The sequence below is a fragment of the Megalobrama amblycephala genome, linkage group LG4 (assembly GCF_018812025.1).
Source record: "Megalobrama amblycephala isolate DHTTF-2021 linkage group LG4, ASM1881202v1, whole genome shotgun sequence".
In the NCBI taxonomy this organism is placed as follows: domain Eukaryota; kingdom Metazoa; phylum Chordata; class Actinopteri; order Cypriniformes; family Xenocyprididae; genus Megalobrama; species Megalobrama amblycephala.
This window is the reverse complement of record NC_063047.1, coordinates 5,776,668-5,800,198: the sequence shown is the minus strand read 5'-3', so window position 1 is coordinate 5,800,198 and position 23,531 is coordinate 5,776,668. Positions and strand designations below refer to the sequence as shown.

Sequence of the window (23,531 nt, the reverse complement as noted above, 5' to 3'; positions counted from 1 at the left end):
AATTGTTTTGGTTACGTGTAGGTGTGTTGTTCAGTGTTTAGGATGTTGCTTTTAAAACTTGCTTTTAAGTTCATTGGTGAGTGTCCACTGAACTGTGTGTGTAAGGAGAGCGAAACTACAGGATTTCTTCTGGAGATCCACTCTCAAGATCAGTTTTTATTGGTAAATCTATGCCAGTGTTTCCCTCACCGCTCATGGCAAAAGCAGTCATATTTTGCCTGATTTGCCTGATAAACGGGGCATGTGCCATAAAAAATAAAAGAAAATGCATCTTTCTTTTAATTTTGTAATTTGCGAGCCATGCGCAGTAATCAACAATGCAAAAATCTGTCATTCGATTCACAAACAAATGACACTTATGAACTGATTATTTTGAGTGTATCGAAAGCATACAGTCTGATTCATGAACAAATGACTCTTTATGAACGACTCACAAACTTAGGAGTTACTGTTTCAATTAGTCTGACGAATCCTTCTCTACTTTGGAATTGAAATATATAATTGAATCCGGAAATTTGTATTGATGCCCAGCCTTAAAATATATTTCACCCTAAAATCACCAGAATTTATATTTTGAATGAAAAATGGAGCATATTTTTTGTGTTTAATGCATTGTAACTTTTTTTTTTTTAAATCTGTCAACATTCTGATGTGATCTCTTATCGTCTTGCCAACTTTTCATTTGTGTCAAGCTATCATCGCCATGTCCATGACACATTTATAGTGATCGTCTTGCATTGGAGATTAATGTTTTTTTATATTTTATTTTATTATTTGCATGATGGAATGATGATATAATGCTTTTTTCTCCCGTGGGATGTAACATGAAATAGAGCAATAATAGATGAAAAGACAGAGGGAAATGAATCCAACACTAACAGCAGTATCAAAGCAAGAACACATGCTTTGATCAGCTTCAACACTGAAATCTGCAGACCGAAGAGCAAGTAGGTCATCAGAAGGTTTTCTTGTGTTTCCATTTTTGTACTTCTATCCAGATTTCTCCAAAGGTTAGCTCATAGTTTGGATTTAAAACCTATGAATAAAATCATATTAATAGACTATCTGGTTATCTTCATAATAATAATAATAAGAGCATTCCTCCTGGAGGAAGACAAGGTGACATGAGGATATAACAGGAGAGGAGAAGAAAGGGCCTATTGATGAAGAGGCCAGTTAGAGTTTATCACTCTTTGCATCTTTTGTGTCTGTGTTTGTGAGTGTGTACGCACATCTCTTCCAGTGTTGGTCCCAGATGGGCTCCAGCTGTATGAGTAAAAAGCCACATCCAGCTGTCCATGCTGTGTGTGTCACACTGGCCTCTAACTGGAGAAACTCACCGCTTATGAGGTGAGAACATGTTGAGACCACTGTCAAATAAGGTCTGGCACTTTTCCTTTATGTGTGTGTTTTATAAAACCGCCAGCCATTTTAACCATTGTTGTAATCGTTGTAATAAGCCATTGTACCCAATGTTAGCATATTGAGAAATGACATACTTGCACGTTCAAGCCACACATTATACGATGAAAGTGTGTGCTTTACTTGAAAAGTTGTCCTGTACCAAACTCAAGCCCACATTCCTATCAGGTCAAACACCGCTCTGACCTGCCACTCAGTATTGTGTGCTCGGAAACACACTTTGTGTGTGTGTGTGTGTGTGTGTGTGTGTTTGAGAAAATATAACTCTTGCCAGAGAACATTTGATTTCTGATGTGCTCTTTAGCCAAAGCAAGCAGAGCTGTAATCAGATTGCCACGGTAAAAAGATCCCTCCGCTGAGGGAGTGACATCATTAACTGTTGTGAAGGTCTCTCATTCGCAACCTGACACAAACTGTTCGACAACCTTGGCATACTTTGCTCAAACTTATTATTACTATTAGAGCCCTTTCTTTTAAACCCTTTTAGAACGTCAATGAACTAGTTTAAAGCCATTTGTTTCACATTAATGAACCATAGCATCATCTGAACACTCTAGATGTAACAATGTACGTTATCATTGTGTGTCAACAATAATAGTTGTATCTGAAATTTTTGAAATTGTGGCTAAAAAAAATATTTAATAATAAATTAATTTTAATTAAGAAATTAAACACATTATATAACAGGTTCATTATAGTCATTGTATGTATAAATAGCTTTTTGTATGCATTTTTGAGTAAATTGATAGAGTCGTAAAAAAAAATAAAAAATGAGCATCACATCATTAACACCTCCTTTTATAATCCTCTTTTACTTTTGAAAATTCAGCCTCTCAAAATTACATGTTGTGTTTCAGGTTAATTCGGATAAATTGGGCCATTTTTGGGGATTTACTGATTTACTACCTGAATTCACCCCACATGCTTTCAGATGGCTATAGTGCTTGGTCTGTTGTTTGTACATTTTAAATGTCATGTGCTGGAAGCTATAAGTGCTGGAAGCTTTTGTGCTCCACTGAAAATGGGATATGTAATTTTTATTATTAAACTCTTGGCTTAAATATCTCCAAATGATTGTCTAATGATGGTAATGACGTGTGATTTATGATTGACCGGTCGTGAGATGGTCTCCCTGGAGCAACGTAGGATTAACTGCCTCTCACAATATTGTAATGGCTGGCTGTGATCTCAGAAGCTCTCCATTTCCTGGAATACATCTTCCAAACTTTCAGCTAGAGGCCCAGATCCTTAACCACTAAACTACCACTGCATTCTGTCAGATTCTCCAGTTGAATCTAGGCATATGTCTCTTCTGCCCATGTCAACGAAACGTCTTCACATGCAAGTTATTTGATTACAGTTTGATTTAGCATTACACTTACATACACATTTCATACACGCACTTGAGTGTGTGCATCTCTAGAGGATTGCATCTCTCAGTAGGAGTTTAATTGTATGATGTCAAGTGAGCTTCATTGGTCCAGGAGGACTGCGGTCATTCTCAACAATGAGAACATCTGCTCAAAGCGAGTGCTGTCTTACTCTGTGATTGGGTCATAATGTCAAACTATCAAACATGTTAATCCATCCTGACATTTTTCCCTTCTTCTTCTAGAACATTCAGAATTTATCACGCAATTCTGTCAACAGATTTCTGCCCATCAGTGTTTAATTCATGTTAATGGGCAATCAACAATATGTGGATGGTTTATTGAAATATTTTAATGTCATTTATTGTACATCTGGTATCTTGTGGGGTTTGACTATTCGATCTCTGAGGGTTTCACCACTTAAGTGATAATTGACATGATTTGCAAAAACAAGCTTGTACCGCAAAAAACTAATTTTGTCAGCTATTTTTTAAATTTAGTCTTTGTCTCAGTCCTGTTTAGTTTTTTTTTTTTTTTACTTATTTGGTGAACCTTGTCCTATTTTTGTTTATTCAAGTTAGGGGTGTGCGATATTGACAAAAAATCTCAATATTTAATGGGATTTTATCAATAAGGATGACCAGACAATATTTTGCTGAGTGTGTTATTGTGCTGGTTTGGGACTGCCATGGACAGCTGACTTATAAGGTTTTTGTTATTCATATTTTGTGCTGTGTTTAGTTCGCAGCAGTGATGTAAATTAAATTTTCCAATAAGTTTAAACACTCTTTGTGTGATTGCTTAACTATATCAAAGACAAATACTCATACAGGGGCATTTTTACTAAGGCTATATCACACTGTGTATGCACTCCATAGGCGTGTTTTTATTTGCTTTTTGCCAAATGAGGAACATACTTGATAATGTCAGATTGCACATCATTAAAACAGCAATTATGATATTATTGTAGACGATATCGCACACCTCTAAGTCAAGTTGTCTGGTTTTCTGTCTAGTTTTAGTCATTTAAAACTTAGTCACATTTTCGTCATGCTGCGTAATGGTTAAATTATATTAATGATTATTTTGCTCAAAATTATAACCGAGACTAAAAGCATGCACATAACCAGCAAAAATATGCTCAAAAATGGGTGCTCAACCAAAAAAAAAAAAACAGGAGAAAAGTCGGCACACCAAAGCTCCAAAAAAAAATAAGCGAATATTTTTAATATAAGACTCACAACGGGTTACGTTTCGAGCACGCAGGCTCTTCATCAGACAAATAAAAACATTTACCTAACAAGTCTTTATAGTAACAGGTGATTAATCAAGGATCACATGACAGAGAAAAAAAAAAGATACAGACATACATATACACATCATGGAACATGAAGAAAAATATAAGATATTAAATGTCAGAGTCAAAATTTAAACATGTCAAATTAATAAAGAAAATAATGATAACAATCTAGCGTTAGCGTCAGTTCTGGCAGGTCACGTCAGTCAAGCTTGCATCAGCTGACTCCCAGGTGACTTGCGTCTACCTATAGGAATACGACGCCTATTACGGCATCTATATAAGCTCCTCAGTATTATCAGCAGCTATTGCATTTCTCAGGAGTAAATTAACCTCCTCCATCCCCAGCTCCTCCTCTCTTCAGTCAGGATTGGCCTTATTATTTCCCTGAATCAGACTAATTCTTGAAAATATGTATGTTAAATCATGACATTTAATGATATCTGCATGTTGGTCCTGTTCTGTTTACCCTAGGGGGTTTGTTGCTGCTCCCCCTGCTCTTATCCATGCTAGGCTGCATGGATGCGCAGGGAGTTCCTGCCCAGAACAGAACCATACCGCCAATACAAACTCTATGCATTATCTATCATATTTGACGATAGTGGTCCTGACAGAAATACAGTCGAGATCCATGTTACAGTTCATCACTGAGCAGAATATCTCATATGGAGATCACTAAACTCTAGCTTGTTTGTCTGTGTTTTCGGTGGTTTTTTTTCTTTTTTTCAGATAATCTATGGGGGCACTTCTGCAGTGTAGAGAGTGCAGTTCTGCATGGTTGCCAGATTGCAAAGATTAAGTCTGACAACCGCATACATAAACACTCGTAGAAGAGGCTTGTACAGTAGTCTGTAATATTTTGTCATCTCTTTTTTTTTTTTTTTTTTCAACAAAAATGAAGAGATTTTGGTTCAAAAAAATTAACTACATTTTAGTCTCATCTTTTTCATCAACGATATTGCATGTTGATATAGTCACAGTTTTCGTTTAATGACTTTACTGCCGCCTTGTCATTGTCTTAGTCTAGGTAAAACGCACTAATTTTGTAATAGATGTCGTTAATGAAATTAACACTACTAAAAACACAATAATTAAGAGCTTTTTTTAATAGATCTTTTGTTTGGATCCGAGTCCATTTGACATCAAGTTCAGTGTGTTTGCTTGGAGTGAAAATGGCTTTCTAAACTCAAGTGTGCATCAGTGAACCACTCACAGGCTTTATGTAATAACCTGTAATAACCACATATATTTTGGAATTGTGTGAAAATGAAAAAAAAGCTATAAAAAGCTATTTTAGGAAATCAAAAACATACAACACAACCTGTTGTTCAAAATCTGGCTCACAATCAAATGACTCTTATGAACCAATTCTTTTAATTAATTGTTCAAAATGACTTAAAGATTTTATATTCTTAAAGTTGAGGGTTTATAACTGAAGTGTTCATGAGTTTACAGTTTTTTAATCATTTCACACCTATAAACAGTTATAGTTTTTCACAAGAAATTATTTGCAATTTAAAGTTTACTTTAGTTGATATCTACAGAGCAGCTTTGATTGTGTTTATTAAATATTTTTAAATAAATGTTAATAGTATTTTTGTAATGTACCAAATTAGAAGGGTCCCTGAATAATTTACAGCATTAGATAAGAGAGGATTTCTTTCATATGTAAGCAAAATTGACAAAATATCCAAAATATGCCCAGATAAATTGGAATCAGATTGAGGGCTTCTGAATCGGAATCAAATCAAATATTTAGTATTTTCTGTAGCGATGGTAGTCACAGCGATGACACAAACGTGTAGCATTTTGGACCTAGTTAATAGCCCCTGCTGGTCACTTATCACTTTGGGTTAAGCAGAAGGGTGGAAATGAACTCTGGTTTGACACAAATAACACAATAAACAGTCACATTACATTGTGAGAAGTGTTAAAATGTGAGATTTTTTTTTCTTCTGTCAGAACAGGTCAACAGCAGGTTAAAACTGTTTGCATAGAGGGAAAATTTTGAAAAAAAAAAAGGCCCCTAATGTTTCAGAAAAACAAGAAAAATGTAAATAAAGTGCAGTGTATTAATGTGATACACACATGCTTTCTTGTATTGTGCTGTGTTTGTCTTGCAAGTATGTGTGTGTGGTCAGTCTGATTAAAAAGGTTGTTTTTCACTGGCTGTCAGCGGAAAGAATGGAAAATGTCAAAATAAGTATGAGTGGAATAGATGCTACTGTTAGCTCAGACCACACACATACACAACTTCTTCAACACGCAATGTCATACAATTCAAACAGAATAAATTAGGCCTCATACAGCGTGTACCCTTACTGTAAATATTGTTTCAGAGCAACACATGTGTACGTGTGAGTCTACACACGTGTACGTATGAGGGTGTGAGTGTATCTGTCCTCGGTGACAACTGACAAACTAATCACATGCACGTATTCATCATGCAGCAGCGTTTATCTGTTCACAATCTCATGTTTTACAAGCATGAAGAAATGTACACACATGCGGACACACGTTTGAGGGAAGCAATTTTAGCTTGATGGAGCATTTGACCAATCAGGTTGTGGGTGGTCGAAAAGACAAATCTCTTTTTCTTTCTCTCTCTCTCTCTCTCTCTCTCTCGCTATAACTTGTGTCTTCTAGTGTGTTTTGGTAACACTTTCCAATAAGGTTCAATTCAAAAAAGATTGAAGTTGTAAGATTTAGATTTTTTTGTTATTACAATTTAAACAATTTAAAAATAACATTTGTTTTATTGTAACATATTTTTACATTTAATTTATTCTTGTGATGGCGAAGCTGCATTTTCAGCATCCTTACTCCAGTCTTCAGTGTCACATGATCCTTCAGAAATCATTCTAATATGCTGATTTGGTGGTCAGGAAACATTTCTTATTATTATCAATGATGAAAACGGCTGTGCTGCTTAATATTTTTGTGGAAGCTGTGAAGCATGTTTTGAATGTTTATGGATTATATAATGGATTGAAAGTTCAAAAGAACAGCATTTATTTACAATCTTTTGTAATATTATAAATGTCTTTACTGTAACGTTTGATCAATTTTTGATCATCCTTGCTGAAGGAAAACTAAAAGTATTAATTTCTTTAAAAAAAAAAAAAAATCTCATTGCCCACAAATATTTGAACAGTTTGTAGTGCTATGAATGGATTGTTAATTCTTAGTTCATGATAACTTATACATTAACTAATGTGAACAAATTGAGCTTTTTTGTAAAGTGTTACCTTATAAATAATCCCACTGTGCATCTCTTGTAATATTGCAGTTATACAAAGTTTGTAATGACCTTAAAGAGAGAAAGAAATTGGTGCGCAGTTGAAAAAGGGTACAATGTTTCCTTTAGTGTGTGTGTGTGTGTGTGTGTGTGTGTGTGTGTGTGTGTGTGTTGTAAAAGAGACAGATGAGATGTCTCACACTAGAGTCGAGTTACAGGGTCTAGACTGCACAGATCTGTTTCTCACACACACACACGTCTTGCTAAATGAGGACATACAATAGACTTCTATTGTTTATATTTAAAGCTAATTATAATTACTGCAGACTAACCCAAACCATTCTTCTAAAAGAAAACATTTTGCATATTTGATATTAGAAACACATTATTTAAATCCCTTTTAGTTAGGCTGGTGAATTGATTGTCCCCAAAGGCAGATTTTGTCAGATTTGGCTAACTTCTAGGGTCTGTTTGGTCCCTAAAGTACCTGTAATTAAACCTGCGTACTCACCTTCTTTTGTTGCTGATCATAATTGTAAATGAGCAGATCATTGTGAGCTTGGAGAAATGTTTTGAATGCTCGCTCTCATACACACACACACACACACACACAGAGACTCTGAGCCAGAACATCATGTCCAAAGGCTGGAACATCCTCTGGCAGGAAGACAGGCCTACAGTGTCCGATTTCAAACAGACAGTGGATTAAAAAACACAGCAAGGTGTTTACAGATCTAAAAGTGTCATCTTACTGGTAAAAACACACACATACTCATGTTCTTGCTCGCACTTCAATGTTTTAGATGGATACGTGAATACACATGACACCAATGCACTCTGGGGCTGAACTCTGTGATTTAGTGGCTTCTCTAATCACATAAATAACATGAATTTTACCCATACACAGCTGCATGACCCCGCTAACCCCGCTCTATGAGTCTGTGTGTGTGAATTCAGACTCCTTTCCCTTCAACAATCCTGCAATGAAGATGACAATGGCAGTCTAGGTCTTGTAACGTGACTCTACTGTGAAGCACAGCAGGGTTATGTTCTCTGTCGTACTGACACAGACACAGATATGTGCTACTGCATCTGACCCAGAGTTTCTCTTCTCTCAACTATTCATTATAAACATACATGGGAACTAACTCCAGACTGTCCTGAAGTATCCTGACCTGATAGTTATCCCTGAAAATAAGATCTATTATAAGGTGTGTGTGTGTGTGTGGGGGGGGGGGGGGGGGGGGGGGGGGGGGGGGGGGTCCAGGTATCAGGTATGGCAATATCCAAAATTCTTGTCCTTGACATTCCTTTTGGTCCCCATGAGGAAAACAGCTTATAAATCATACTAAATTGTTGTTGTGTGGTTTTTTTTTTTGTTTGTTTGTTTGTTTTTTAATTAAATGCAGAAAGTTTTCTGTGATGGTTAGGTTTAGGGTAGGGTTAGGGGACAGAACATACAGTTTGTACAGTATAAAAATTATGGGAAGCCAACAAGGAAAGAATGGAAAGTAGAAAGGAAGGAAAAATGGAAAGAAGGAAGGACAAAAGAAAAATAGAGGAAAGGAAAGGAAATACAGTAAATGGAAGGAAGAAATGGCAAGGAATGGAAGGAAAGAAGAAAGGGAAAAGAACAGAAAAAGAAAATATGAATAAAAAGGTGAAAAGAAGGAAAGAATGAATATAAAGATGATAGGATGGGAAAATGAAAAAGAAATTAACAAAGGAAGGAAAGAATGAAGAGTTTTTACTTTTCAGAGCACAATAACCTCATCAATTCAGTAAAAATCTCTTTTTCTTTCTGTGTGTGTGCATGTGTGTGTGCGTTGTAGGCATGCAGCGCTATTACTCTGGTCATATGTGAGATAATGATAAGAAAAGTATTTCCTTTCTAAATAATTCATTACGTTTATGTGATTTTGTTTGTGTGATAGATCATCCAAATGGAATGTCTTACTGCTGTAAATCCACAGGGTTTCTCAACACACACACACACACACACACACACACATTGTTCATTATGTGTTGTCTTTCAGCAGAGGTGTGTGTGTGTGTAGTTATAGTTTTTATGAAGAAGTGGATTAGTTTCATTGATCATGTCTTGGCTCAAACTCAAGCTGGAGTTAAAATGTAAAATGCTTTGAAAAGGCTCCATGAATTAATTTTATTCTTCTGCACTGTATTTAAAAAAAAAACGTATTCCTTCATCTTCACAGAGCAGATGGAGGGATGAACACACAAGAGGGCTGGAGAGAGTCATTCATCGCACCAAACGTTCAGGTAAAAAAAACCCTCTTTTGTGTGTGTTGGTATTCATGAAATTTAGAGCTTATATTAAGTGTGTGTATGTATGTGTATACGTGTGTATGCGAGTATAAAGCCTGTGAGATTGCCAGAATTTCTCTTTGATGTGGTTTAGAGTTCAGAACGAGATGCATTTCCTTCATTTGATCATGCTACCTCTCACTCGCTCTCTTTCCCCCTCGTTCATTCCTTCCATCTTACTCATTATTGGGCTACGCTGCGCGCACCAGTAGTTTATACGTGAAATCCCTCTCCGTTTTCCATTCTAGTAGCTTCTAACAAACCGATATTGCACCTCTCTCTCTTTCTCATTTGCCGACTCCAGCTTTGGTTACCTACTCCTCTTTCCACAGCCGTGATTGGCTCCAGTTGGCAGCGGTTTGATTGGCAGGTGGTTTTGGCTTTGATTATGGCTGTGCAGTGACTGGCTCTGATCGGGAGTTCTACTGTTTCAGCTTTTGCACCTGTGTGCGTCATGTGCCAAATCAAATACCGACACAACACAGATAACATGCACGCATACCACACACAAATGTCATCGCAACCACTGCTAAGGCAGATGTCTGGAGAGCAAGGTTACTGATGATCCATACAATATAAAATTCGGTATATGATAGAATGCAGTTTAATGTTAACAAAATGAATGTGGATCAGGAAGGAATTGGTGAAATATGATGGCCTTATGACTTTATATTTCACATTGGTAGAATGTCATGAATAATAATATTTTAAATAATAAAACAAACCTTTCTTTGGTCCACTTTAGTTTTTTCAACTGTTCATCAATTTTAAAAGAGCTTTATTTTGGTCATGCATGTCAAAACTAATGATGCTTTTTGCTGAAATCTAACCTTTTTTTAGATCACAGCCTACAAATGAAAATACAGGCTTTTATATAATATTTAGTTTTGTGTGTGTGTGTGGTGCGGAGGTCAGCAGACAACACTTACTGTAATTGTACTATTACAAAAAAGAAGTCTGAGAGGAGTTGGTATTGTTTTACCACCATAAACTGTCATGAACTGCTCCATTTCAGCACTAGACAGTTGTGCTATATTACCTTGTGGTAATGTGACCGCGTGTGAACAGTCAAATGCACCTTTTTGGTCAAAATGCTCATCTTGGCAAGTTATCAATATAAACATAAAAGGCAATTATTGTGTTTCAGCTGGTATTGAGAATAACAAAATTGGCTTTAATCTTGTTGCGCATCTTAAAGGATTAGTCCACTTTCAAATGAAAATTTCCTGATAATTTACTCACCCCCATGTCATCCAAGATGTCCATGTCCTTCTCTCTTCAGTCGAAAAGAAAGGTTTTTGATGAAAACATTCCAGGATTATTCTCCTTATAGTGGACTTCAGTGGCCTCCAAACGGTTGAAGGTCAAAATTACAGTTTCAGTGCAGCTTCAAAGGGCTTTAAACGATACCAGATGAGGAATAAGGGTCTTATCTAGAGAAACCATCACTCATTTTCTAAAATTTTTTTTAAAAATGTATACATTTTAACCATAAATGTTCTTGAACTAGCTCTCCTCTTCTTCTTCTCAGTTAGAATTCCGGCAGTGTAGATGCTGCTAAGTGTATTACTGCCCTCCACAGGTTAAACTAATTGTTATATACTTGCACTAGCATATTGTATATGACAATTTAGTTCAAACTTTGACCTGAGGAGGGCAGTAATACACTTAGCACTGTCCACACTGCCACAATTCTAATAGAGAAGAAGAAGAAAGCTAGTTCAAGATTAGCATTTATGATTAAAATGTATAAAATTTTTATTATTTTTTTAGAAAATGAGTGATGGTTTCTCTAGATAAGACCCTTATTCTTCATCTGGTATCGTTTAAAGCCCTTTGAAGCTGCACTGAAACTGTAATTTTGACCTTCAACCGTTTGGTGCCCATTGAAGTCCACTATAAGGAGAATAATTCTAGAATGTTTTCATCAAAAAACTTAATTTCTTTTCGACTGAAGAAAGAAAGACATGAACATCTTGGATGACATGGGGGTGAGTAAATTATCAGGAAAATTTAATTTGAAAGTGAACTAATCCTTTAAGAGTGCGTTATGTAAGCACATTTACATAAGTAAAATTTCATACAATTTATTAGTGAATTAGTCACAGTATATTTCAGATTATTGTTCTGTATATGTTTGTGGTAGTCTTGTGTGCTAAAGTTTACCAGTGTTAATTTTGACAGCAAATTTTGATTTAGTTTTAATCATGATCTTTTGGCAAAAATGCTGTTTAGTTTTAGTCATCTTTTAGTCATCTGAATTGTTTTAGTTTTAGTCGAGTAAATATCATAAGATTTTAGTCGACTAAAACCTAGTCAGTAAATAAGAAACAAATATAAGAACAAATAAATATTATTTCTTATTAAAGCTACTAAAGTTGCTCATCCAAGAGCAGTGAGTGATTTTCTCTTTTTCTTTTGTTGTTTGAATTAACATTTAAGGACTCAGAGCCCGTTCGCATGGAGACGTGTTTAGCTGTATACGCAAAAATTTTGTATCGTATTGCCATTTTGTCCAGACGGATCTGGCATTTTGGGAGCCTAAAAACCGCTATTTTTTGAAACCGGGTCCTACAGTGAATAAATTTGCAAATGACACCCTTGTGTTTTCGTGTATACAGCCAATCCGTATATTTTGTGAAATGATGATGTCATCACCCCACATCTCAACCCTAGTCAGACGCCACTACGTCACGTAACAGCAATAACAACAACAATAGCGCACTACATGCTTGTGTTTGTGCTGCAGAAGCTACCGAGCCTATTAGCTTTACTAAAATAAAGCTTTACTTCTAAGCTTTACTAAAGTTTGTGTACTGTGCACAAGGTTTATGCACATGCTCCAAGTCTTATTCTCCGTTTTTAGTGCATCTCTGTGGCAGAATTACAGCGCCACATACTGATCTGGCATCTATACTACATCATTTTGAGTCGGTTTCAGTGGTTTCGTGTGTACGCAGATATTTCTTGAGACAAGGGGCGAAAAAAAGATTGGATAGGGAAAGCTCTGGCTTTGTGTGGATGTAGCCTCAGACAGCAGCAGGTTTATGCTTCTGTAACTTTAAGAACTAAAGCACGGATCCAAAGGTACACATCCGATTTTCTCCCATCTGTTTACTTTCACTTAAAGGTGCTAAAGAGGATGTTTTGTTTTATACATTTTTGCAATATTACTTGAAACTGTCTTTACTAACTGATAAAAGACTATTTATTAGGTGCACTGAAAGGAATTATATTAATATACATCATCTGTGCACGAGGTAGGGCCTTAAAAACATCAGCCATCGTTTACGCGATGATCGCGTAAACGATTGGCCCTCTGGCTTGTCAATCGCTGCCATGACGTTCCTTGTGAGAGGCGTGCGCGGATTGGCCCTCTGGTTTGTCAATCACTGCCATGACAATCCATGTGAGAGACCCGCGGCTGCACGCTCCAGTAACTTTCCACACTCCACAGGCGCTGCATGCAATGTTTTTGTCAGGAGACAGGAGTAACAACTGCAGATTATGAGTTACCTGCGGTGAGTCCGACATAATGAATCCACGGCTTTTGGGAGGCGTTCCCTCTAAATGAGCTGTGAAGGAGGGGGGTTGTTCTTACCCATGCGCTCATTTCAAAAACTCAGTCAACAAAAAGAACCTCTTTAGCACCTTTAAGACATAACCTACTGATCAATTGAATACTCTCAGTTTGATATATTCTTTTGTATTTGTCCTTTCAAGCACGATAAGACGTGAAAGCCCTTATTTTATTGTGTTTTAAATTTCTTTGTTTTCCCAGAGATTATCGCTCCACACAGTTTCCAAATGGTATTGTTTTCCTTGACATCAAATGTAAACGTGCAGCAAGTGTACAGTATGCTATTAACCCACCAGGTACATTACCGTTCAAATGTGCACATCTAACCTCCCAACGACGCAAAGAGATTAATTGTGATTGGATCTCCTCCCCAATCGACCCTCCCTAACATTTTCATCTCATTCGGTCAATAGGTCAATAGATTGTTGTTATAGTTCAACTGTTCTCAAACTGTTTTTTAAAAAATGTTGTTGACGACAACTGTGACTTATTGGTCAACTAAATTAACACTGAATTGTACATTAAATTCTCTTACACACACTAGTAGAATGGCACACTCAAGTGTGCCGCAGATGGGCTCAGGAAACAATGCCTGTAATATGCTGAGCTGTAAATCTCTGTATATTTGACAGCAGTGTATGGATGTTAATAAATCTCTAACATACTGTTATGTAGACATATAGGATATTGCATACAGCTCAATGTGTGTGTTTGAAACTATAGACCTCACTCATCGCCGTGAGCTCATTTTGAACCGCGTGCACACGCATAGCTCATGTTGTAGTTGATTTTTATGGCTTAGTTGTAATTCTGCTCAAATAAATTTCAATGAAATGTTGACAACAAATTTTAATTGATTCGATTTTAGTATAAAAATCAAACCATCAGACCGTTAGGCGTATTAAAGAGTTAAACCATCGAGTGCCAAAACGTGTGGAAGCGTCTGTGTCTACATGCGTGATTATTTATTAAAGGAAGCCATTTCTAATCCATTTTTGTGATCAAAAGTCACACTGTTTTCTTCCTACTTCTCAGATTCATGGGTCAAAGCACTTGCACATGGACATACACAAACTCACTTACTTTGTGGCCTCATAAACATGCACTTTGTGAATGTACAGCTGGTGTTCGGTGTGTTTGTGTGTGCAGCTGCATGTTTGGTGTGAAATATGGTTCCAATATTGTCTGTCTTTGATGCTAATTTGTTCCATTCATTAAAGACTTTTAACGCTCGTTTTTTTCTTCTTCTCCCATTTAAAACAAACACAGACATACCCACTGTCAAGTAACCCTCCCTTGAAATTCTTTGGACGAACGTGCAAACGTGCACACACATGCAGACCAATTTTTATTTTTATGGATTTATTTTTCAACGGTTAAAAGCACTTACTACGGATTAAAATACTAAAAGATTATCTTAGCTGCATCTAAATTCATGTGTAAAATTAGAGTCAAAAGTTACAAAATGGTCCATTTTCCTGATGCTTCTCTGAAGCTCACCGTCACCACCAGAGGGAGTTCATTCACTCTGTCAAACCAGCATCACATCTGGTAGTCTTTTAATTTAAACATTTTCTGATGAAGAGATTTTTTGAGAAGTAGTAAGAATTGTGTGGGTAATAACAAAGGTTTTGCATTAACGTACGCAGAAAGCAAGATGATTTGTGAGGGTGAAATTCACTAAAATGTTTTATTTATTTGCATGTTTGTTTGTTTTTTATCTTAAGCTTTGACAACCTGGCAACTCTAATGCACTTAAGTAATAAAATAATACAGTTGGCATATTATGGCACCTGTCAAACACCTGACAGTTTATGGGTCACGGTGTTGTTAGCAGAGAATCATGCATAATCAATCTGGCTATTGCACTTCCATGATCACTAGAATTTTACAAAAACCGTTTTAACCATCTGCTTTCCATGGCCATTAAAAGTGCCGTGTTAATTGCACCTGGTAATTGCGGCTAGTTCAACTGAATTGCGGGTGGTATGTGAATAAGATGCAGGGTTTGCACATGAAATAACTATTTGCTGAGTTCACTCCAGATTGTTTTTAAAAAGAACACAGGGACTTCTGCATAGAGGTACTGAAGGCAGATCAAGTTCTTTGCATGCTTATTATGCATGTCATGTTTGGTTTTTGTTGTGCATGTCTGACTTTATATATGTGCATGTCGGTCTTTCTTCCAACATGAGCTCCCCCTCTCCTTCTGTTGTTTTTCATATAATGAGAAAAAAGATTACAGGAAAAGATTAAAGGCAGCAAGTTGTTTCTCTTCACTTTTGATATTCTGTGTTTTGAGAAAAAGAGATATCGCGTGCGAAGCCCACCAGACAACACAATGAAAGCAGCAGTCATTTATAAATGAGTTGAAGTAGTTTTATTGCAAAAAAAAGGCCCCCGAATGCTAGCCAACACAAACACAAGAGTGACCTCAGGCCTTCGGAACACAGATCTGTCTCCTGAGAGTCAGTGTGTGTGTGTGTGTGTAGGCAAAACTTTAAACTATAAAACAGTGGATTTTGTCAAACTTGTTCATTACCGATGTGCTCGATTCTCATATACACACACAAAAACACTTGCAGGATATGGTTTGACTGTTGTCTCTAAGTGTATTGTCTTCAGTTGTATTATAGATTGTTGTTCAGTGAGAAAATTTGTTAAACAAAAAATACAGTACATGCATACACATACTTACATGTGGCCGAACACACAGAGAGAGAACAGGCCAATGCGCATTTTAGCACTGAAATGCTAGATGTTTGTGTGTGTTATTTGTAGGCACCAGCAGAAGCAATTCTCCTACAAATTATGCTCGGGTTTGTTTTTCTGTGGTCATGTGAGTGTCATCATCGGTTTAGCTACTTTGAAGCAAATAAACGGTCTCTTTGAATAAACCATCTTTTCTGCAATCTGAAGCAGACGTTCAGGAGGAACATTTTGTTGCAATTGTGATTGTGAACGCAAAATGATACATTTTCAACTGATTATCTCTTATCCCTTTTCCAGAAACTAACGGAAAAAAGAAAGGAGAGCGGAAAAAAGGTAATTTCATTTTCGCTGTTATTTGAAAATTGAGTGGCAGTTTTGAGGTGGTTTGTTTTGTTTCTCAACAATGTCAGTTTATGTCAGACTGATATTGCATTCCTCTCTCTCTCTTTCTATCTCTGCAGGCAAGAAAGGGCCCCCTGGCGCTCCTGGACCTCCAGGCCCACCTGGTCCACAAGGTCCTCCTGGAATTCCAGGGATCCCGGGGATCCCAGGCAGTAACGCGATGGGTCCATCTGGCCCACCTGGCCCTCCTGGACCTGCAGGGCCACCTGGACCACAAGGTCCACCTGGACCACAGGGACCTTCAGGTTAACACAGACACTTGCCTCTACAAGCAGTCACAGCAAGCTGCTATTTTAAAGTACCATTTACATCATTCACGTCACTTCTTGCTGTGAACAGATCATAGTGCAAGACATTGATATAAGCAGTTCCCACAGTTACAGTTAATTCAAGAATGTTTAGCATATTATGATTACACGATTCAAAAAATAATTTGTCATTTAGCAGATGCTTTTTATCCAAAAGCAACTCATTTTTTCCCCCTGTGTGTCAATAGGTGGCGCTGATAAAGCCAAGCACAGAGAGACACAGGTATGTGCGATCTCTTGCACTGCTCGTCTCTCCATGCTACTTTCTCTCAGTAAAAAAGAGGATGTTTGGATGTGTAGATCATGATAATGAGTATGCATAATGACTATATATAAAATGTGCTTTTAAATTTGTGAATGTTTGTGATGTTTCTGTAGCCAGCTGTGGTGCATCTTCAAGGTCAGGAAACCACTATCCAAGTGAAAGAAGGTAAGAGTTAAATAATGATCCCTTACATACACACAGCTACATGCATATGCTTGAAAATACTTATTGATATTGTGTGTTGGCATGACTTTAATTTGTTAAGGGCTGTGCGAAGGGTTCAACTGTAAGGATGGCCCACTGGGCCGACATTTGATGGGAGAAAACATCAAATGCAACATTTGATGGAAGAAAATTCACTACTGTTTATTATTTGTTGTTGTTGTTGAAAGAAATTAATACTTTTATTTTTATTATAATGTTGCAAAAGATTTCTGTTTGAAGTAAATGCTGTTTTTTAACTTTCTATAATAACATTATATTATCCAGAAAAAAAATGATCAGTTTTACACAAAAATATTAAGCAGCACAACCATTTTTAACCTTGATAACAAAAAATGTTTATAGAAGAAAAGTTATTTTAAATTGTAATTTATTTATGTGTGTGTGTATATATATATATATATATATATATTATTAATTATTTCTCAGTCTCTTTATTAAAATATAAACAGAAAATACAGTAAATCTGTATGCAGTATTAAAAAATCTAAAGTGGCAAGTATTTAGTAACCTCCCCTTACATTTAAGCAATAGCAGGACCCTGGCTCTCTTAAACCTAAATGGAATGGAAAAGAACTGGAAGGCCAAGAAAACTTTCAAAATCTCAAGTTTCTCAGAGTTTCTTTTTTGAGAAAATGGAAGAAGTCGAGGAGGTCACACTAAACACTGATTTTTGCCTAAAGAAACAATTTTGTTCAGAATTTGTTTTACATTTTATGTACATATTTTCTGTTTGTATCGTAATAAAGAGACTGATTATAAATAAATTATTCAAAATAATAATTAAGAATTATTGATGAGATTATTATATTATTTATTCTTTTTTGGGTCAGTGAAATTGTTGAAATGTGTAAAAACTCCTTAGAGTTGAGCCCTGCTGTGTAACGTGTGTTAATTATGTGTCACTGCTGTCATAGCAGATGATTGAGTATTTACTGGTGTCTGTTTGTGAGATTTGTCAGAAGGTGTGTTGAAGAATTGGAGAATGATCTCAATCCATCAGAGAGTGTTTAAAATGCACTCACGCTCTGGAGAGCTGGAAGTCCTCCTTGACGGAACATACTTTATATATAGTCAGGTAGAAGTGAGTACAGTCCCTGGACTAACTCTACTGCTTATACACAAACATACACACTATACATTCATACAAAAACAATAAAAAAACATTTATTTGAACAATATTAGCATGATTAGAAATCAATAACCATTATCCCAATTTGCTTTCTGTGTGTGTGTGTGTGTGTGTGTGTGTGTGCGACAGGTATATTACCTGAATTTCACGGACATAGCGAGTTATGAGGTGATGGTAGATAAGACTCCATTCTTACGCTGCACACGAAGCATCGAGACTGGCCAGCGCAAGTTCAACACCTGCTACACCGCGGGTGTGTGTTTGTTGCGAGCGCGCCAGAGGATCTCCATCCGCATGGTGTACGAGGACACCTCCATCTCCATGAGCAACCATACCACCTTCCTGGGCAGCATCCGTCTAGGGGACGCCCCGGCTGCTGGACACACCTGAGGCCATCGGTACGCAGGTCGACCTGATCAGACACTCAGATCATGCTCTTTAGATGTGCATGAGCCAATGAGCTCACAGACCACTCCCACTGAACTCAACTGAGCCAGTATGACTCAATATCCCGCCCCACTGACATGCCCAATCTACAGCCAGCAATTTATGAACTAACAGGTTTAACTACATATCTGTCAAGCGTCAGACAAACGTGACTATGTAGCATCACCGACACTGACAAAAGGAACCAATTCTCTCTGAGCACTGAAGCACCCTTTTTTTAGTCATCAAACATTAGCAGCACAACATTCACCACAAATAATCAAACTGTCTGTTTACGAATGAGATGACACTGAATGAACATTGTGACCGGATGAGCTCAGCGCCATCGCAGCTGCCGTGTGTGTGTGTGTGTAGATTTAATCACACACACGCTGCCCATCCAGCGTTGGCACAGGGAGGAAGTGCACCTACACTGATTGCAGTGACTGGAACTGCAAAAGGAGGAGTATTTCAGTGAGATACTCTAATGTGTTTGATGCACCAATAGCAACCTACTCAATCGTAACAGACACACACTTCATTCCATTCAACACTTCATAAATAGTGAACCTGTGTACTATTCTTTTACAATAAGCACTGATGTTGGCAATGTATATAAAACAGAATATCTATGTTCAGTTATCTCTGATCTTTTACACACACAGTCAAGATACCCATTTTTAAAATGAAGTCATGAAGTTCTGACAGTTTTTTTTTTTTTTTTCTTTGCTCTTTAACTGACATTACCTGTATGAAACACTGAGTGTGTGTGCATATGATGGCAGTGGTTCAGGCACTAAAATGAATGATGCTTCATAATGGTTTCCTTCGTCGACATCCTGAAAATGCGATACAATACCATATGCCTCCTGTAGGGGGCAGTCGTGCTCCTCTATGGTAAATGTAGCACTGAGAGTTTGGCTGGAAGAGTTTGGCTGTGTTCGGAATAGAATATTATTGTACTACTCTTACTTTTGCTGCAGTATATAATGCGCATGTAGTATAACAATTATATATTCTACCATTTAAAAGTTTGGGGTCGATCATTTTTAAAATCAGTTTTATTCACAACGACACCCAAAAATGATCAAAAGTGACAGTAAAGACATTTATAATGTTGCAAAAGATGTTCTTTTGAACTTCCTATTTATCATATTATTTTGAATAAAAAATATCCATCAGGACAACTGTGTTTAACATTTGTAAGAACCAATCTTCCCTGAGCAGCAAATCAGCATATTAGAATGATTTCTGGAGGATCGTGTGACACTGAAGACTGGAGTAATGATGCTGGAAATTCAGCTTTGCCATCACAGGAAAAAATGACATTTTAAAATATATAAGAATAGAAACGCTTTCTTTGAAATTGTACAATATTTCATAGCATCGATGCAGACTTCTTTTGAATCCAAACTTTTGAACGGTAGAGTATACACGCACAAACTTGCTGAATACTGTATCCCACAATGCAAAATACTACCAATATCCTCATGATTTGATGTGACAAATATAAAATGATACAAAATCTGATTTTAAAAAGTAGCATCTAAGATGATGATGAGGTACAGTGTGGCATACTTTCATAATCAGTTTTTCCGTATACTGTTTTTAAGCACAGTTAGCATTATTCAGTAGATACCGCGCAGTAAACAACCTTAAGATGTTCCATTCCGAACATTTGAGCCTGTTTTTGACTCTAACACATACTGATAAAAATCATGAAGTCATGAATCAGCCCTTCAGATTTCCCCAGCGCCTGACTGACAGCTCAGGATCGTGGATCTGAATGGGTCGTAGAGAAAGACTGAATTATGCAAGTGTAGTTTAGTTAATAGGAATCAGATCCAAGATCCTCGCAGTGAGAACAAACTGCTTTATTGTGTTCAAAGGTTTTGGAATAAAAAGAACCATGGGAATTATCTGGAACTTTCTAAAGGGAGCTGGTAATCTGCCCTCAGGTTTCCTCTCCATGTTCCCTCTGTCTCCGCATGGAAATGTAAAAACAAAACAAACCAAAAACACACAGGAGAGTCTGAATGTGATTCTGATAGATTGATTTATATCTCTCTTTCTTCCTTTAAACATCAAGTCCAACCATCAGCTTGTTTTAGTTTTTGTTTCTGGTGTGTTTGTGTGTGTTTTAGATATGAGTGTGTATTTGTAGGTAAATGATTTGTATACTGTATGTAGTCCTGTTTTACTGAAGATAATGTATATTTGTAAACTATACAGGGAATGTATATATGTACATAAGATATTTTGCCTTTTTGTAATTTTTTATGTCCTATTAAATTGTTTTTGAGAGATTGTTTTAAAGAGTGGTTTAATTTTCTATGTTCCCAGAGAAAGAGTGAACCAGTTTTGGTGTGCAGTGCCCCCTAGTGTCAATAAAAACTTGTTCAGCCATATCATTCAAATATGATCATCAGGATTTGCATGCATGTTAGTGATATAAAGAGATGGCTTAATTTAATTCAAGTTATCAAATCAGTGTAAGTTCATGTTAGTTAAAACTTTTAGTGAAAGAAGCCAAATCAATTTCACTAAACGTATGTCGACTTCATTGCTGTTCCATACTGTGTAGCTATAGTACAGAAACGTGTGTGTGTGTGTGTATTCAATGTTAAGTGGTCTGCAGGGTGGTGTAATGGCTAATAACACCTTACAATGTCATTCTTTCACAAACATGAAGGTTTCGTCACCTCTGTTTCCACATTCCTCTGTCTTACTGTCTGCATTGTACACACACAAATACAAAAGACAGGATACACTCTTGGTGCTAACCTTTTGTCTGAAATCTTAGGACAATTAAGTCAAAGAGCATGAGACAGAAAGCAAGTACTCGTCCTCACAAGCCCCCTGACAGCTTCAAACAGGTGAACAGAACGGTTTCTAGGTCAGACTCCTTTCTGCATCTCACACCTCACTGTCCGCAGCGCAGTCATGTTTCTGTTACTGCTCCGAACTCAAACACCCTGTCAACAAGGATAAGAAAATGATGTGCTACACCTAAATCCGTGTCCATTGATTTTCTAAACCACAGAGATGTATAATTTAGATATAACATTTAAAAATCGAATCCACAGTAAGTTCAGAAATATTTTAGGTTTATTTAGGTTTCTATACAATTATTCATTGGTATATTTTGGAGAGAATTGGTATATATTTGGTTCCTCATCACTTCTTGAAGTTGCTATTGTTTACAGTTCCACAATCAATGTTGACTTGATTGATCTCTTCAATATGATTTTCTTAAATTAAAAAAACATTTTAGTCCAAGAGTACATTTGTCATAATGTGAATATTGTGCATGATCTGGACAGGTCAACGAAAGGTCAAATTAAATGGAAAGATTCTATGTCTGGCTTTCAGCCTCTCTTTGAAAAGCACACTGCATTTCATAAACTGCATACAGCAAAGAAAAATACACACAAGTGTGTTTGTGATCGTTTTGCTTATTTGTGGATTAATATAAAAATGTAGAGCAACTCATTGGTTTATTTACAGTGAGCTCGCCTATTTACAGCACACAACTCTGATAAAACCTGTAGATTAGGCCTCCGATTAGGGCAGGATTTGTTGATCGGATTAGGAGCCCCGGGAGGCACTTGTATTATTCTGGTTCCATTAAAGAAAGGAGAACTGGTTTGTTTGATCTTAATCCCGACTAATTCATGCACTCGCATGCACATCAATTAAAATTCCAGTTGCAGTTTCGGCCACCGATGGCCCATTTGCGAGATCAATAAGCAGTCTATTCTTGATGCAGGTTCGTCCCGACACATTTCAGCAGATCGTATGCAAGGACGAGTCGAATCAAAGAGAAGCTTTTCTCGCCTTTCCGTGGAGTGGTCGAGCTGCCTGCTCGCAAAGATAAGGGATATGTTATTTCTGATTGTCTCGGTGAGATATGACCGCTCTGGAACCTGTGAATATTCACACCTATGTGATGATCAGACTAGAGTGATTAGCACTGGCAGGACTGTCTCAGCGCCACCATTCACATGCATTCCGCAACTCAGCTCAACTGAATAAGCATCGGCTGACAGTACGATTAAAATAGATTTGCGTTTTATTGCACGAACGCTATATAGCAATTGTATATGTGCTTACTAGTAATAGTACACAATCAAATTAGACTTAGTTAAAAAAAAAAACACGGGCTCGTCCGGGATTTGAACCCGGGACCTCTCGCACCCTAAGCGAGAATCATACCCCTAGACCAACGAGCCGCGCCGTGAGACCGTGATCGGAAAACACGCATTTTATGGTTACTGCCACGACACGGTTTTACATAAGTTAAAACATGCACAGAAATTGCGTCTTTCTTAACCTATAAACGATAACTTGGAAATTTACTCTAAGACTTTTGGGAGATTTGTTTAGATTAATATAGCATTATGGATCATTGACATTTAATGCTCTCAGCAGCTTTTGCCTTGTTTCAGTGACCTACTGCTGTTTAAGATGTTTGCGCTTGTAAGGCTTGAGGAACGAGAAATCCGGCTTATCTTCAGGGAAAAGCCGAATCAAACATATTTTAATGTAAATGAACGGGTTGTTGATCCCGTTTGGACAGACATCTTCAAAAGCCTAAAGCCCAATTGTTTCCTTTGGGAAGGCGCACACCCTGAAAAGCTGAGCTTTAGAGATGATGAGGCTGTTGCTAATGGGTTTTTTACCCTTAACCTCGACAAATCGGTTAAAACGTTGTTTGTTCACAAGGCTTTGCGCAAAGGAAATAACAACAAACAAACCATTAAGTCTCTCATGAGAATGAATATAAAAAAGTGTTTGCACTGGCCAGTGTAAGACACATTAAACTTTGCTAA

General features: G+C 37.1%; 1 protein-coding gene and 1 non-coding gene across 5 annotated transcripts in view; one reads left to right on the top strand and one right to left on the bottom strand.

The window, feature by feature from the left end:
- The window catches only part of eda (ectodysplasin A), a 47,129-nt gene extending 26,126 nt beyond the window's left edge, over positions 1–21,003 (top strand). The window contains exons 2-8 of one of the 4 annotated variants that reach the window (XM_048187021.1): positions 9,544–9,607; positions 16,242–16,277; positions 16,406–16,591; positions 16,843–16,877; positions 17,033–17,084; positions 18,104–18,219; positions 18,403–21,003. In XM_048187021.1, the coding sequence (XP_048042978.1) occupies positions 9,544–9,607; positions 16,242–16,277; positions 16,406–16,591; positions 16,843–16,877; positions 17,033–17,084; positions 18,104–18,219; positions 18,403–18,663 (750 nt within the window). In that variant the 3' untranslated portion in view covers positions 18,664–21,003. Of the gene's footprint in view, positions 1–9,543; positions 9,608–16,241; positions 16,278–16,405; positions 16,592–16,842; positions 16,878–17,032; positions 17,085–18,094; positions 18,226–18,402 lie in introns of all 4 variants that reach the window. The other 3 variants (XM_048187018.1, XM_048187020.1, XM_048187017.1) reach the window with 3 other exon arrangements.
- Positions 21,004–22,859: 1,856 nt separating this feature from the next.
- Positions 22,860–22,931, bottom strand: trnap-agg. The gene has a single exon. It is a non-coding gene; the product is annotated as a tRNA-Pro (tRNA).
- Positions 22,932–23,531: the final 600 nt, after the last annotated feature.